Source organism: Trachemys scripta, chromosome 3 (assembly GCF_013100865.1).
Source record: "Trachemys scripta elegans isolate TJP31775 chromosome 3, CAS_Tse_1.0, whole genome shotgun sequence".
Classification (NCBI taxonomy): domain Eukaryota; kingdom Metazoa; phylum Chordata; order Testudines; family Emydidae; genus Trachemys; species Trachemys scripta.
In genome coordinates this window covers 120,569,282-120,586,642 of record NC_048300.1, presented here as the reverse complement: position 1 = coordinate 120,586,642, position 17,361 = coordinate 120,569,282, and the positions used below count along the sequence as shown (strand labels likewise).

Sequence of the window (17,361 nt, the reverse complement as noted above, 5' to 3'; positions counted from 1 at the left end):
CTGTAACTGGAGGTTCTTCAAGGGGTGCGATCCCTATCTGGATATTCCACATGTGGGACACATGCATGTATCTGTATCCAGATTTTTTTTTTTTTTTTTTTGCAAGTGGTGTCCTTTGGCCTGTATGTGTGCCACTGCTCACCTCGTGCTCTGAACTGAGGGCATAAAAGGTGGTGAGGGCTGATGCCTCTCCAGTTTCCCATTCATACCTCAGTTAAAACAGTCCGCAGCAGAGGGGACAGAGGGCAGGTAGTGGAATATAGATAGGGACCACACATCTCGAAGAACCTCCAGTTAAGGTAAGTAACCTCTATTTCTTCTTCAAGTGATTGTCCCTCTGTGTATTACACATGTGGGAGTGTAACAATCAGTAGTCATACTGCAGGTTGGTGCAAGGATCCAGAAGTGATAACTAACTGTTGTGCTGCTATCCCCACAGCTGTATCCACAGTTGACGACTGGATCAGAGTGCAGTGTCTCATAAAGGTATGAAGAGAGTTCCAAATAGCTGCCTTACATATCTCTAGGAGAGGTACATCTCTCAGTTATGCAGTTGAAGTAGCTTACTCTCTAGTGGAATGAACCCTCATCCCCCCCGGAGGGGGAATATGAGCTAGTTGGCAACTGTGACTCAATGCATAGGTGTATTCACACCCTGCACACTATTGTAATAATCTTTGTATAAAATATGCTGCGTGAGGTATCATTTGTATTTTAAAGAATCCTTATTGAGGTTGCGGGAACAAACCATCCCGATGCGTAGAAAGAATAGTAAATATGGCAGGCGCCCAGCTTAGCTAAACAGTGAAATCCTTGCTGATCTTAAATACAAAAAAGAAGTTTACAAGAAGTGGAAGATTGGACAAATGACCAGGGAGGAGTATAAAAATATTACTCAGGCATGCAGGAGTGAAATCAGGAAGGCCAAATCACACTTGGAATTGCGGCTAGCAAGGGATGTTAAGAGTAACAAGAAGGGTTTCTACATGTATGTTAGCAACAAGAAGGAGGTCAGGGAAAGTGTGGGCCCCTTACTGAATGGGGGAGAAAACCTAGTGACAGAGGATGTGGAAAAAGCTAAGGTACTCAATGCTTTTTTTGCCTCTGTCTTCACAAACAAGGTCAGCTCCCAGACTACTGCACTGGGCAGCACAGTATGGGGAGGAGGTGACGAGTCCTCTGTGGAGAAAGAAGTGGTTCAGGACTATTTAGAAAAGCTGGACGAGCACAAGTCCATGGGGCCGGATGCAATGCATCCGAGGGTGCTAAAGGAGTTGGTGGATGTGATTGCAGAGCCATTGGCCATTATCTTTGAAAACTCATGGCGATTGGGGGAGGTCCCGGATGACTGGAAAAAGGCTAATGTAGTGCCCATCTTTAAAAAAGGGAAGGAGGAGGATCTGGGGAACTACAGGCCAGTCAGCCTCACCTCAGTCCCTGGAAAAATCATGGAGAAGGTCCTCAAGGAATCAATTTTGAAGCACTTCGAGGAGAGGAAAGTGATCAGGAACAGTCAGCATGGATTCACCAAGAGCAAGTCATGCCTGACTAACCTAATTGACTTCTGGCTCTGTGGATGAGGGGAAAGCAGTGGACGTGTTATTCCTTGACTTTAGCAAGCTTTTGATACGGTCTCCCACAGTATACTTGCAAGCAAGTTAAAGAAGTATGGGCTAGATGAATGGACTATAAGGTGGATAGAAAGCTGGCTAGATCATCAGGCTCAACGGGTAGTGATCAATGGCTCCCGATATCAAGCTGGCAGCCGATATCAAGCAGAGTGCCCCAAGGATTGGTCCTGGGGCCGGTTTTGTTCAATATCTTCATTAATGATCTGGAGGATGGCATGGATTGTACCCTCAGCAAGTTCACAGATGACACTAAACTGGGAGGAGCGGTAGATACGCTGGAGGGTAGGGATAGGATACAGAGGGACCTAGACAAATTAGAGGATTGGGCCAAAAGAAATCTGCTTAGGTTCAACAAGGACAAGTGCAGAGTCCTGCACTTAGGATGGAAGAGTCGTATGCACTGCTACAGACTAGGGACCAAGTGGCTAGGCAGCAGTTCCGCAGAAAAGGACCTAGGGGTTACAGTGGACGAGAAGCTGGATATGAGTCAACAGTGTGCCCTTGTTGCCAAGAAGGCTAATGGCATTTTGGGCTGTATAAGTAGGAGCATTGCCAGCAGATCGAGGGACATGATCATCCCCCTCTATTCGGCATTGGTGAGGCCTCATCTGGAGTACTGTGTCCAGTTTTGGGCCCCACACTACAAGAAGGATGTGGCAAAATTAGAAAGAGTCCAGCGGAGGGCAACAAAAATGATTAGGGGGCTGGAGCACATGATTTATGAGGAGAGGCTGAGGGAACTGGGATTATTTAGTCTGAAGAAGAGAAGAATGAGGGGGATTTGATAGCTGCTTTCAGCTACCTGAAAGGGGGTTCCAAAGAGGATGGATATAGACTCTTCTCAGTGTTAGCAGATGACAGAACAAGGAGTAATGGTCTCAAGTTGCAGTGTGGGAGGTTTAGGTTGAATATTAGGAAAAACGTTTTCACTAGGAGGGTGGTGAAACACTGGAATAGGCTACCTAGGGAGGTGGTGGAATCTCCTTCCTTAGAGGTTCTTAAGGTCAGGCTTGACAAAGCCCTGGCGATGATTCAGTTGGGGATTGGTCCTGCTTTGAGTAGGGAGTTGAACTAGATGACCTCCTGAGGTCCCTTCCAAACCTGATATTCTATGATTCTATGATTTGAAAACTAACAACTCACTGGTCAATAATATCATGGTGAAATGTGTAGCAATGTAATATGTGAACTTATGAACATAAGCTAAAATTATGTCTGAGATGTGTTTATCAGACAAGTTTGGGGAGGGGGTAAACCTGTTTTCAGAGACAAAGGACAAGCTAATGCCTCTAGCCAGATGTCATCATAGCTGATTGGTAATCACTGGTCAAGTGGCCATTCTCTGGCAGTGAAGCGGGGCAGGAACAGATTGACCCATATTTTAGCAAGCAATACTATGGAACTTCTTTCACCACAAGAATCCATGTCTCCATCCTCACAAAAGGAAGGAAATTTATGTAGGGGTAACCCTCAGGAAAATGCATTTCAAAGGGTGACTGGACTATAAAAGTCAGAGACAAAAACACCCCAGAAATTCTCTCTCTTTCTCTCCCTATCTCCCTTTCACCTAAAATGACAAAGGAACCAGCCTTTGGACTTTGGGAGGGGTTCTGATCTGAGAATTTGGTCAGCCCTGTTGCTGGGACTACGTGATAAGGATTTTACCTTGAAGGAGGAGGGAGAAAACTTGTTCACCTTAGCCTCTAAGGATAGAACAAGAAGCAATGGGCTTAAACTGCAGCAAGGGAGGTCTAGGTTGGACATTAGGAAAAAGTTCCTAACTGTCAGGGTGGTTAAACACTGGAATAAATTGCCTAGGGAGGTTGTGGAATCTCCATCTCTGGAGATATTTAAGAGTAGGTTAGATAAATGTCTATCAGGGATGATCTAGACAGTATTTGGTCCTGCCATGCGGGCAGGGGACTGGACTCGATGACCTCTCGAGGTCCCTTCCAGTCCTAGAATCTATGAATCTATGAATCTAAATCTGGTTTGTTACATTTTAGTTACTAGAAAGTGTTTTATCTTTATTTCTCTTATAATCATTTCTGACTTGTCCTTGTACTCACTTAAAATCTCTCTCTTTGTAGTTAGATTTACTTGTTTTATTCTTTAAACATGGCATTGGATTAGTTTTGATTAAACTGAATTGTTTTGGTAACTCCAGTTAAAGTAGCAAACTCTTGTATACTGACCCCTTACAGGGGCAACAGAACTTTAATATCTGCACTGTCCAGTAGAGGGCTGGACAGCGCAGAACATATGTTTTGGGGAAATTTGGGGGCTGTCTGTCTGTTGGGGTCACCCTGCAGGTAATAACCAAGGCTCCTGGAAGCCAGAGAATGGCTGGTGTCTTGTTGATAGGGCGCTGGGATCAGAGCTTCTGGGCCAGGGCGGTAGCTATACACAGAACTGAAGGCATGATCTGTATGCTGTTTGCCTGTTTGTGAGTGGCCCACTTGGGAGCTACAACAGCAAAGCATTGTGAGGCACCAAAGCTGCAGGGCAAATGGTGACAACTCCCCACTGGTCTGGATTGCACCCCGGAATGTGATAGTATCAAAGGGTAATACAACCAAAGATCCATTTTGAAAATCTCTGTGTCAATATAGCTTGACCCCTTGACCTCTGATATGGAAACAAATAGCTTAGGTTTCTCTCTTAACATCCTTTGTTACTTGCAGATAAAAGGTCAAAGCCCTTCAGATGTCTAGAGAATGTCTAGAGATTCTACAAAATGCCGTTACTTAGCAAAATGGAAATGGCTGGGTTCTTGGATCTATAAACCTCCTGTCTCTCGTGTGGTGGCTCCTGAGGACAGATCTTGGATGGTACTCTGCAGCTCTCTAGAGAAATCTGGGGATTGTAACCACAAGTATCTCCTCATAACAATTATCAGAGGGAGTAGCCTTTGGGTGCTGTTGTTTGGACTGCTCTATAGACAACTGCACCACCAAAGAGTTAAGTGGTAGGTGAGAGGACAAAAATTCTCCCCCTTTGGGTGGAACAAGGCAATACTTCTTGCCCTCTTAGGGGTAGGAGCACAAGAAGCAGGAGTGTGCCAAACTTCTTTTACTGGATCCATGATGGCCTTGTTGATGGGGAGGACAACTTGACTGGCTGCAGAATGTCTAGTAAACTGAGCTGAGGTTCCTGGACTTCCTCAAGCTGAATCTGTAGCTCTGGAACCACCCTGTGCATGAGCTTGTGGTATTGTTTAAAGTTGTCTGGAGGAGATGGAGTAACCCCCTTTCCAGTGAAGATGACAAGATTGCTCCTGGAATTGTTGGATCTGCTCATCTTTCCCTTTCGAATATTCTGACAGGACCGGTTGCAGGTGTCTGGGCAATGACAAATAGGACTCCTGCACCGATTCTTGGTATCTAGGGTAGGATTTTTGCTGTCTCCAATATTAATAGTAAGATGGATCAACTGGCAGAAGAGGACTCCATGGCATAAGGATACCCCAGAACCCCAGTCTTCTGGGACTCTTGTCTTGTGCTACCTCTGCCTGATGCAGCAGAGACTCCTGCGGGGCCTCAGAATCATCAGAAGAGGAAGCTGGATCCCTTATCTCCAGTGGAACCGACAGTACCAATGGTTGTGCCTCAAGATGGGATGGGAGAACAACTCTGCCTCACCAGAATTACCTTCCTCTGGTGTCCTGGAATAGAGATGGTCCTGAAGGAAGGGGTGAATGCAGATAGGGAAGAGCAAAGATGTTCTCTGGGGAGATGTAAGTCTCTGATTGCCCATTGGTGGAGTCATTGGAATCGGAGTCTCTCTGGTCACTGTGGTGGTTGGCTCCCTCCATGGCCATGTTGCTACCGGTACTGCATCAGCTCTAGAAGTGGATGGGAGCACCAGGAACGCTTTATCCTGACCCTCCACCATCAGAGCAGATGTTGGAACTGTCAGATCTGTACCTTTGTGTACCTCCTTCTCCTGTCAAAAAGATTTACTCGGGCCTAAATCCTTAGCACCTACGTGCACTGGCTCTCCTGACTTTGTTGGGGTCGGGAAGGGATCTTTTCTCTTTGAGACAGTTTTATGGGAGTGCCATTTGCTCTCCTCTGAGCCCTTCTCCTTAGGCTTAACAGTCTTAGCCTCTGTTCCCGAGCTCATGCTCAGAGGGGTGCTGCCCTCTTGATAAGACTGATGTATAGTGGGGGGTTGCCCCTGGCTTGTATCTGATTAGGGCTTCATTGCCTTCTTTGTGAAAAATGCTTTTTCAGTCTCGGGTCCAGACCCTCACAAGTTCTGGGGGAAAAGAGCAGCAGATGTGGCACTTGGCAGAAATATGAGCCTCCCCCAGGCAGTAGAAGTAACACTGATGTTTGTTGCTCGCTGAAAAGGAGTGAGGGCAGGAAACACAGTCTTTGAATTTCAGGACCCAGGGTGTAACCCCAGACTTCTTGGGGGGAGAAGTCCCCCGGGGAGGGGTGAAGGGGAAGGGAAGAAAGTGGGGCAAAACACAATCTAACTATACTATGTATACTATACTATAAGAACTACTACAACTACTAAAACTAACTATATAAGATATCTTACAGCAATGTTACAGTAAAAAAGGAACCAAGGACACCAAAACTTCCAACTGAAGTCACACGGCGACAAGACAAAGCTGGAGAAGTGTCAGCCTGCACCACCTTTTATAACCCCAGTTTGGAACATGAGGAATCTATGGCACATGTGTGGGCCAATGGACATTGCCTGCAAAAAATTCTGGACTTGTGCATGTGCGTATACCATATGTGGAATACACATAGGGACCACCATTCAAAGAAGAAACATTACTTATCACAATCACAGTAGAATCACGTATCCATGGTTTCTGACATCAAGTGCATCATATAATGAATATGTAAAGTAACAGTCCTTGGGCGAATAGCTTTGCTGAGAGGATTTCTTTGACATCAAAAGCAGTTTTACTGTTCTTTCATGAATGGCAGATAGCAGGTGCTCAGGGCTAGATTACAGCCTGTGAACACAATACACTATATTGTTATTGTCTAGAAAATACATAATAGAATGCAGTAAGTGCAAAGCCTTATTGTGGGCTGTGATTGCCCAATAATCATTTGAAATTTAGAAAGCTGTCAGGAGGTGATTTATGCTGCACTGTGCATGTAACAGGAGGATCACAGTTGCCAGCTTCTTGGTCCTGACCAAATCCATTCCAACCATTTGATGTTTTTCCTTTGGATGTGATTGAAATATTGCTTTGATTTCTCTGTGGGGATCTTCCCCTAGTTCACATTTTAAAACAAACTGTACCCGTTCTGTTAGTGTACAGCTGCACACAATGTGTGTGTGTGGAGGAGGTAGGGAGGGACGGAGGGAAGAAGCAAGGGGATATTACGAATTTAGCTCTTCTTCTCCAGAAAATTAAGTGATGCAAGGAGGAGAGAAATGACCAGAAAAAAAAACAGCAGCAAGGAAGTTGGAACACAAAATGCATGACTGGGAAAGAATAACTTCTCTGTAGTAGCACCAGCTGTGTTCTGATGAGTGAACTTTGAGGCCTAACACTGATTTATTTGAATTGAAGGTTCTGCCTTAGCGAATTCACTGACATCATGCTAACATTTAGGAAGATAAAGGGGTTGGTAAAAGGTGTTAGAAAACAATAGATGCATCCTGTGAAGGAAGTACAGTAGGAATACCAACTTATTAAAATATAGTTTGGATCTAAGAGGGCGATACCATAGAAAAGCATATTAAATGCTGGTCAATTACATTAACTTACATGGATTTTGGTGGTGTGGATCAACTGGACAATGGTATCTGAGGTTCCAGTGAGCTTGTGGAGAAACATTACGGTGCAGCATTTGTTGGTATACAGGATACTGCTGAGGTTCAATTCTGAGAAACTCTCTGGATATTAATGGTCCTGGAAGGTCCTGGGGGTTAAACACAGATGTAAGTGGTAACGGAGGTTCTAACTGTCTGATGCCCATGACATCCCAAAGCTGAGAATCATATCCGGTGTCTACAGTTGGCAGGTCGAATGGTGCTCTGTTATTTGATGGCTGATGTGACTGTAAATTCTCTTGGCTTTTGTCATCAAGTGAATTCTGTGAAACATCAGAAAAACTTTTGATTGATTTACTAGAGTCATGTCCAGTGTCAGGAGAATCAGTTGAAAGCTGAGATCTCAATAGCTTATTTGTTTTCTCCATAGCTAAAAGATGAGACTGAGGTGGGAGCATCCCAGCCTCTGATTCAGTGGAAGCACAGGAAGGCACATCTTTTCCAGAATCCTGATATCTTACCCAAAGACTGCTGTCATAATCCTCCATCGCTTCATTGTGTGGTTCAGGCTGATGATAGTTTGCAAGCTCTGAGGATTTACATAAATGTGACTGATCAGCCAAGGAATTTTGAGACATTTGAGTTGGATATGGTCCTAAAGGTACCAAATTCTCCATATTTTCAACAGAAGGTTTCAAAGCCTCTTCTAGTGAATGTTCTGGAAATGGGGACCAGAATGCAGATTCATCAACTTCAACTGGTATGCTTCGACTCATCACAGTGCCTGAAAAGAGAAGAACAAACAATATAAAACTATCAGGTCATGGTTAATTCTTGGAGTCACTATAAAGACAAACTTATATCTTCAATGTTATGATTCAAGACCACAAAGTGAAAGATCAACAATAAGAATACGTCACTGCTTGGTTGACTTTTGATGAAGAAACAAATGCATTGAGCAATAGCCTTGGACTAACCTGCAATGGAGGCCATTTTGAGTTTTTGTGAAGACTGTGGAAATATGAATCAACTTTCTTAATTTGGTGCCAGGATTTTCCAACAAACTGGAAAACAAGAAAAATTATCCCCTTTGAAACAGTGCAGTTTCATACAGTTAAAAATCCAGAAATAATGACTTTGTATCAGAGATTAACCAGGAATATTGATTAAAGTTCTGAGAATCACATTTCAGAAAACAGAGAAATTTAAGGGTGTTTCTGGTACTTTGTGTTCGTTCCTGCTGAGTCTGGAAGGACAGCCTGTCTTGTGTTATTTCTAGACAGAAAGTTTAGGGTATTCTGATCTGGGGATTTGGTTCAGCTTGTTCCAGAAATGGGACGAACTGCAGGTTTTGGATCCAGACCTGATAATGAGGCCCCACCTTGCTGCCCATGGTCTACACTCTCCTTCTCAGCCAAACTAAAGAACTTTGAGTCCTGAGCCAAACTTAATGATGAAAGCCAGTCTCCAACTGCTGGCTCTTATTTCATCCAAAGCAGTTCATCCATTTGGTTATTACATTGATACTGTTAACTCAGGTTACTGGGAGTTTACAGATATTTTGAAAAGTTTGTTGTTCTTTAAGGTTCCCTTTTTCTGATGATGTAATAACCTAGACTGAATGGCACAGGTTATATGGAATTTCAGATGCCCTTCTAGAATTCAATAGGGATCCAAATTGTAAGTCATCATTTATGGTGTTGCCAGTAAAACTGTTCCAGCCAAATTACTCTCATAATGTTTTAATATGGCATTGTCATTACAGTAGTATTATAGTAGCAGCCAGGTCCAAAGCATGCATTGTAACTATACCAACTTTGGGAAATTAGATCTACATGCCCCATTACACAAAACATTCTTTCTCTGCTCAACCTAAAGTTATCTGAAAAAAGTACTGATTCTTGGATAGCAGGACCACTCTCAATTGGCCTCTAATATTTCAGAGTGGCCTCAATAGGCTTTCTTTGAAATTATAATGTAAATAAGAAGTCAAATGAAGCTATGTAAGCCAACACCTTATAAAAGGCTGCAACAGCCAACAACCTAATAGATAATTGGCTGTTACGGGCAAATTCTATATACAGTTCTGGCACCCGCAGGGCTTCCAATGGATAGGGTGAGGAAATAGGGTGATATGAACCACCTCCTTTACAGTTTTACTTCTGTCCTATTGGAAGAAGCCAAAAACCAAACTAGGACAATCAATAAACAGGGGTGGCTCTATGTTTTTTGCCGCCCCAAGCCCGGCAGTCAGACGTTACGGTTGCCGTGAGGGCGGGAGTCAGGCAACCTTTGGCAGCATGCCTGTGGGACGTCTGCTGGTCCCGCGGATTTGGCAGCATTTCTGCGGGTGATCTGCTGGTCCCGCATCTTTGGCATACCCGCCGCAGAATTACCGCCGAAGCTGTGGGACCGGCGGACCTCCCGCAGGCATGCTGCTGAAGGCTGCCTGTCTCCTGCCCTCAAGGCGACTGGAACACCGCCCCCCACCCCGCCTTGCCACCCCAGACATGTGCTTGCTGCGCTGGTGCCACCCCGTCAATAAAGATGAATGGGACAAGAACTCATAGCAAAGCAAACGGCAACATTTGCCAACGACGGAATTTGCTTTAAAGCCTTAATAATCATAAGCATACAATATTAAAGAGCTTCTAGTAAACCAAGAAGAAATTTACTTCAGTTACAATATTCAGTAACAAGTACCTTAAAGTAGAAATGTACTGCAGTTACAATATTTAGTAAAAAGTACATAAAGAGTATGTTCCACTGAACAAAGAATTCAAAACAGTCAAGCAAGATCATTGAGAAATATCATGTTCTGTGTCTGACTGAGAAATGTCTCAACTCCATTCTGGTTTCAGTAGCTCTTTCTCCAAAAATGTGTACCTTTAATTTGAAGAAGTAAAAACATGCTCTTTATAGTTAATTCTTGGTCAAACTGGGAAAGAGCAATTGCCAGTTCCAGTTCATCTGCTCTAAAATGTCCCCACAAGTCTTGTTCTTTTGCAGTAGCATAAAGGAAATAATACAATGTAAAAACTGAAATAAATCCAATTTGACTTTCCTCAGAGGAAAATCGTTGCTAAAGGGACGTACATGTAGCAAGAGTTCTGGCAGATTTCAGCTCGTTTAACTTTCACATCCTCAAACCCAGCCACTTCAGAGAGTAGCTCCTACCGCCTTAATAAGCTATATATAATGTGATAAAATCTTCACAAGGCATAGCCACAAGGAAGACCCAAAAATGGAGATTTTAGGCCAGATCCTTTAGTGCTTTGTGGCCAGTGTGTAATACTACTGTATTACATAGGCCAAACCCTACTTGTACCCTCCATGTTGATCAGTTCTCTGTAACTGTGATCCTGAAACAGCATAGAGCCAGTGACGTGACACATATGTCACACAGCAAAACCACCTCTGGCACAGTGAGGTTTCAGGTTGTGGTTCTCTGAAAAGGAGATGTGGCCAGGCAAAACTATTCTCCACAACTCCTAGGCTGTACGTCTAGAGAAAGGGTTTCTCCAAAGTGTATCTTCCGGTTTTTCTACACAGGGTAATTTACCACCATAGTTACATAAATAGTTTATAATTATACCAGTATAACTACGCTGGTAAATTTCCCAATGTAGACAAGCCCTCAGAGCAGTTATTGGGAAGCACTAACACACAGCACATGTAGCTGCTTTGTCAGATACTCAGACACAGGCCAGAGAACAAAGTGGAGTGCTGACTAGACTCCTTTTTATTGCAGGCATCCATGCTTGAAATCCCGACAGTAAGCTCACCAACATCATTCAGTTTTCCTGTGGTTTGTATCCTTTTCCCGTAAGCCATAAACATATGATTGCCACTTTTAGCTGAGTCAGTGTCCTGTGACGGTAATAATGCATGTGACTCTAAAGGGAAAACCTTGAGTTCTCATAGTTGGCACAGGATTAAGATGGGGACTTGCTTTACTCTGTTCTTTGCAATAGTGATGATGTGATAGTTGCCTGGGAAGGTTGGTTATATCAGTGGCTCTCAACCTTTCCAGACTACTGTACCCCTTTCAGAAGTCTGATTTGTTTTGCATGCCCCCAAGTTTCACCTCACTTAAAAACTACTTGCTTACAAAAATCAGACAAAAATACAAAAGTGTCACCGGACTCTATTACTGAAAAATTGCTTACTTTACTGGACTCTATTACTGAAAAATTGCTTACTTTATTTTTACCGTATAATTATAAAATAAATCAATTGCACTATAAATATTCTGCTTACATTTCAGTATATAGTATAGAGCAGTATAAACAAGTCATTATCTGTATGAAATATTAGTTAGTACTGACTTTGCTAGTGCTTGTTATGTAGCCTGTTGTAAAACTAGGCAAATATCTAGATGAGTTGATGCACCCCCCTGGAAGATCTCTGCACACCCCCAGGGGTACGTGTATTCCTGGTTGAGAACCATGGGGTTATATCACTGCCCCCATCATTCTTGCACTGCGATCGGATGACTTTTCTGGGAATATGGGTTAAGGCCAGGTTTAACAAAGGTATTGAGGCACCTAATGCTGCAGATAGGTGCCTAGTGATATTTACAAAAGTGCCTAAGCAGGCTAGGTGCAAACTCCCATTGAAAGAAATCACTTGTATGCATATTTAGGCATTTAAATACCTTTGTAAATCTGGCCACAAGGGTCCCCAGCCATGGCGTGCTTGCGTATACTTGCTTTGTGACTGAGGAATTAGTTGGGATGTGTATGATTTGTGGGAAACTTTGGACCAACCCCCAAGTGAAGAAACGACCAGTGTAATGGCATACTTCGCACATGGGTAAAAGCCAGATTAAGGGGCCATAAGGGACATCTCTAGACTTTATTCACATTGCAAACTCTCCTCCCACCATTGAATAGCATCTGTTCTTTCATAAGAAATTCCCCTTGATATCCATCTTGGATCATAAAAGGCAATTCTGCATTCAGGGCAGAAGGCTGGGTATGTGGGGGTTCAGGGGTCAGGGCAGAAGGCTGGATGTGTGGGGGGTTCAGGGCAGAGGGCTGTGTGTGTGGGGGGGTTCAGGGGTCAGGGCAGAGGGCTAGGGTGCTCAGCTTGTGGGGGTGCTCCCAGCCTCCTGCCCTGAGCGGCTCATGGCAGGGGGCTGGAAGGGATATGCCCTGTTCCACCCCTTCCTCAAGGCCCCGTCCCTATCTCTTCTCTGCCTCCTCTATGGAGTAGGGAGCACACTGCCACTCCTCTCCCTCCCCCTCGCAAGGGCCATCAGCTGATCGGCGCAGAGAAGGAGAGGAAGAGGGGCAGGAAAGCACCACACTGGGGGAATAAGAAGGGGAGGGGGGAAGCTTGGCTGCCGCAGGACCAAGCTTCTGCCTCCTGCCCCCTCAGGGGAGAGCAGTGGGCGGAGGGGCTGAGTGGGGCTGCGGGCCGGGACACCCCCCCACATCACTCTTCCTTGCGGGGGCAGGAGGCAGAAGCTTGGTCCTGCAGCAGCCAAGCTTCTCCCCTCCCCTTCTTATTCCCCCAGTGTGGTGCTTTTCTGACCCTCCTCCTCTCACCGGGCAGGCAGCAGCGTGCCACTCAAAATCGGCTTACGTGCCGTGTTTGGCACACATGCCGTAGGTTGCCGACCCCTGGTTTAGATATACTTGGTCCTGTCTTAGCGCAAGGAATTGGACTAGATGACTTCTCGATTCTATGATTTCTACATTTCTATGATTCTATCGTCCTCTCTCAGTGGTTTTGGTGGATGAAAGCAGCTTTAAATTGCAGAAGCCCTGTGCAAGAGGCTACCCAAGGGAACCCTACCCACTTTTGGGGTGATGCTGGGCAGCAGGCTCAGTCTGTATTTTGGTGGAAATTTCCAAAAGAAAACCCACATGTGGTTGGCAATGTTGATGATTCAGTAAATAACATTCTTCCTTCCAAATCTATACTGAACCAGTGCTTCAGTATGATGTTACTATTCCGCTGGAGGTCCCAGCTTTTAGAAAAGATGTAAAACTGAGACCTTGATCCTGTTGTTATACATGGCCTCATGCTGTAGATTTTCATGCAATTTCTCTTGACATTTACTATTTAACATATGCTGAAAGTAGAGCACAAGACAGACAAATAACTTACTTGGGCCCCTGTTGTCAAGAACTGAGATAAAGGAGTCCTTCAGCATATCAAAACACCCTCAGCAAACCATGATCTGATTCTTCTTCTAGCACTGAGACAACTGGAGAATGTAGTTTATGACCCAGTCCCATCCTCAAATATATAGACCTATTTTAGGTGGTATTTTCATATTGCCAGAAAGCTCCAAGAATTTAGTGTTCCCCCATGATTTAGGGTGCCCATATGTCCCGTTTTGGCCAGGACAGTCCCCTTTTTAAGCTCTGTATCAGATGTCACGACTTTTTTTTTTTTTTTTTTTTTTTGCAAAACCGGGCATTTGTCCCATTTGCTCTTGAGGGGGCTATGGAGGAACGTTCAGGCAAGAGCAAATGGGACAAATGTCCAGTTTTGCCAAAAAAAGTCGTGACATCCAGGACATTGGCTTGGGTGAGCAGTGACACCAGGTGGCTCAGGCCATACCCACATGGCAGGGCTTGGGCCGGCCTGTGAGCACAGACCATCTCTTACCCTGGTGTCTCGTTTTCAGTTTAGGGAACTATGGTCACTCTACCATGGCTATACTGAAGATTACTGATAACCAGCTTGAATTCTTGCGTGGACTTCTGCAAATTATAAAGTGAGGCCTTTAGTAAAGGGAATTAACATTCTAGCAGCAAATTTCGTAAAAATAAATGGAAAAAATCCCATTAACAGCCCTTGTCTCCTCTTGTTCCTCCCTCACTCCATACTCAAAGTTTTATAACATGGGTTAATTTAGTAAATAGCCTTGGAGAGTTTGTCTTAAGTGAGCTGATAGACAATGGCTCAAGCTTTTGTGACCAAACTCTTCCAAGCTTCCTTGCAACAGTTCCCAGACTGAGAGAAGTTCTTCCATTTCTCCTGCCAGATAAACTGAAAACTTCAGAGCCAAGGAGTGCTGACTGTGCTGTTGAAACAGTCCTGGACAGCAATGTTCACAATAAAACGACCACATCATATGCTTGTTCTGGACACAGTTTGCTTTGGATGTCTCTGGTGGGAGTTTCAGGGGAGAAAGTAAGTGGAAAGAAAGGTGGGGAGCAGACACTCACTTTTCCAGGTCAATAGAGCTAGGCCTGAGGTGCAGAATTCAATAGCAGGGCCAAACTCCCTTAACATTCAAGAGAGTTTGTAGCTGGGGGTTAGCTTCAGGCCCAACTTTACAGTTTAAGGATTTCATAATCAACCACAAAGCATTCCATATATTTTCCAATTTTAAGGTCAAGATTCACATCCCCACACAATACCTCCAACTGCCTGGATTTGATTAGACAACTTCTGACAAGGGAAAGGAAGGAACCTGCAACAAAAGAAGGTGCTTGTGCTCTCATTCTTTTTCCGAGGGCTTTGAGAGTTGAAGAGCAATTTGATTAAAGTCATATTTTTGCGTGTTAATCAATAGAAGAGGAAACGTTAGGACAAGGGAGAAACCTCTTCCAGTCTGATATGCAATACATAAATAAAGGGGTGGAAGTTAAACTCATCTGGAAAGGTTTGGAGGTAAATTAACCTTTGCTTTAGCCAGGCACAAGAGGGATGGACAGGAAAGATAGTGCAGTGATTATGAAGTTAGCCTGGGATTCAAAAGACTGGGGTTCTATTCCCTGATCCACCACAGACTTCCTCTCGACCTTGAGTGAGTCTCAGTGTCTCAGTGCCTACGTTCCCCACCTGTAAAATGGGGATAACTGTATTTCCTAACTCATGTGGTGTTGAAAGGATAAATACATTAAGCCTCTGAGATGCTCAGACACTATGGGAATGGGCCATATAAGGCTAAATAGAGGAGTGAAATGCTACAGCTTGCTCTGTAGAAAGATTGGACACAACCTTCCTAAAACTAAGGGAAGTCAGGCCCAAAACTTTACAGCAGTGTGCAGTGCTGCAAACAGGGGAGCCATTTGGGACCTATGACCCAAATGACCAGGGTCAAAAGACAAAATCAAACTGATCGCAGCTCCCACTGGCCGCGGTTCACCGTTCCAGGCCAATGGGGGCTGCGGGAAGCGGCGGCCAGCACATCCCTTGGCCTGTGCCACTTCCCGCAGCTCCCGTTGGCCTGGAACGGCGAATCGCAGCCAGTCGGAGCTGTGATCGGCTGAACTCGCAGACGCTGCAGGTAAACAAACCATCCCGGCCCACCAGCGGATTTCCCTGACGGGCTGCGTGAGGCTGCCAAAGGTTGCCGATCCCTGGTCTAAAACAACAACCACCACATTATTTAAAATGCTAGTAAATGACAACAACAGGCTTGCATATCACATCAGTAACAAAATGCAAGCTTTTGAAAACAAGGAAATGAATCCTGAACTGTCCACAAAATAAACCCACACATGCATATGAACTATAATGAAAAGCATATTTTATCAAAACATAACCATAACTTTGACCACTGAATTACTGATTTTAATGTAATTGTGTTTTCTTTATTTCAGTGGCTAAGTGGAATACATTCTCAGCTAACACAGGGCTACATTGGTACCCTTTAGGCACAGCCCAGAAGGGGTGGGAGGTGCATTGCCCCAGGGAAAACACCAAGGCATTCTGGCTTAGAGTCAGAATGCCTCCTGGAGCTTTCCATTGAACAGGGGGTGTGCACACACCACCACCCCACAATGCTGGCTGGTGCACAGGGGGACCAACAGAGCCACAAATCTTCCTAACTCTCCACTCCTCCCTTCCCCTTAAGGGTGGCATGCATCTCCGTGGGGAGTAGCTAGGGTGCTGTCCACGTGCTTTCTTGAGCATAGGGCTTGGAATTCTGCCTGGCTCTGACGCTCCACTGAAGAGGTAGCAACACATTGCTTTAGAGCTAGAGGAAGACAAAGATACCAAGTCAGAATTTCAAACCATGGCACTATTATAATGTCATGTAACGTCAAAGGATCTTGATGAATTTTCTTCAAACTTTGCAGAAACAGTCTCCTTTTTCTGCAGAGTAAACATGGCAATTTCCAGGCCAAGTGGAAGCTGGTTTCAAACTTACCTATGGAAATACTGCCACATCTCCTTAGTACTATGGGTGCTGGAAAGACAGCAACGTTGTGCGCTGGGTCAACATGAGGCCAACTGTTGGACATTGACATCAGCACAGCACTAGGCAGACATTCCCCCCGGTCAGGCTTCCCCCTCAACATGTTTCCTGATGAGGAATGAAGACCCCCTTTGGGTACCCACAAAAGGAGCCACCAGCCTTGGGTAAACACCTACACATAAGCTCCAGCACCTTCTTCCAAGGCATGCAGCCTGCCTTCCAAAGCAAGGCAGCATCATGTAAGAGTTGCTATGGGTCCCCCTTGACTCTTGAAGGCACACAGAACCTAAAGAATTGCAGCTTCCAATGCACCGAGTATAGCAGTATATTGAAGCGCACTCTGGCTGCCATAAGCCAACATCAGAACCACTGTCCCTCAGTTCAACCCTCATGCAGACTTCAGCCTGATCACAGCTGCTCCTTAGAGCTCACCAGTGCTGTGTGAAGAGCGGAGGCACATAGGAAACTGACAGGGGAGCAGTGCCGTGGGTCCTAAGAGAGTGAGAGCCCTTTGTGCCAGGCTGCTTGTGCTGGTGCCTGAGTAACTCAGATAAGATGATGCCATAAAAGACCCTGGGTAGATAAACTCTCCTCCGGTTCAAATCCTGCTAGCTCAGAGACTCTCACATTGGAATGGTGTTGTGACCCTGTGCACCAGGTCACAGAGCCACTCACTCAAATTTGGCCCAGTTGCTCCTCTGTTATGCCAGCAGGGAAGGGGCTCTGCTTACACCACCCAGCTCTGGTCGGGGGACAGGGGGTGGGAGTCCGGACCCCCTGGCAAGTTCACGTTCTCAAAAGTGAGGA

General features: G+C 44.9%; 1 protein-coding gene and 1 long non-coding RNA gene across 5 annotated transcripts in view; one reads left to right on the top strand and one right to left on the bottom strand.

Moving 5' to 3' along the window:
• LOC117875021 overlaps nt 1-17,361 on the top strand; it is an 84,747-nt gene that overhangs the window by 53,480 nt on the left and 13,906 nt on the right. The window lies entirely within an intron of this gene.
• Nucleotides 1-17,361, bottom strand: part of TRAF3IP2 (TRAF3 interacting protein 2) — a 38,131-nt gene that overhangs the window by 18,934 nt on the left and 1,836 nt on the right. For 2 of the 4 annotated variants that reach the window (XM_034765853.1, XM_034765852.1), the window contains 2 exons: nt 8,363-8,449; nt 7,381-8,169 (listed from right to left, as the gene is read on the bottom strand). In XM_034765853.1, coding sequence (XP_034621744.1) covers nt 7,381-8,169; nt 8,363-8,378 — 805 coding nt within the window. In that variant the 5' untranslated portion in view covers nt 8,379-8,449. The remainder of the gene's footprint in view (nt 1-7,380; nt 8,170-8,362; nt 8,450-17,361) is intronic. The other 2 variants (XM_034765855.1, XM_034765854.1) reach the window with 2 other exon arrangements.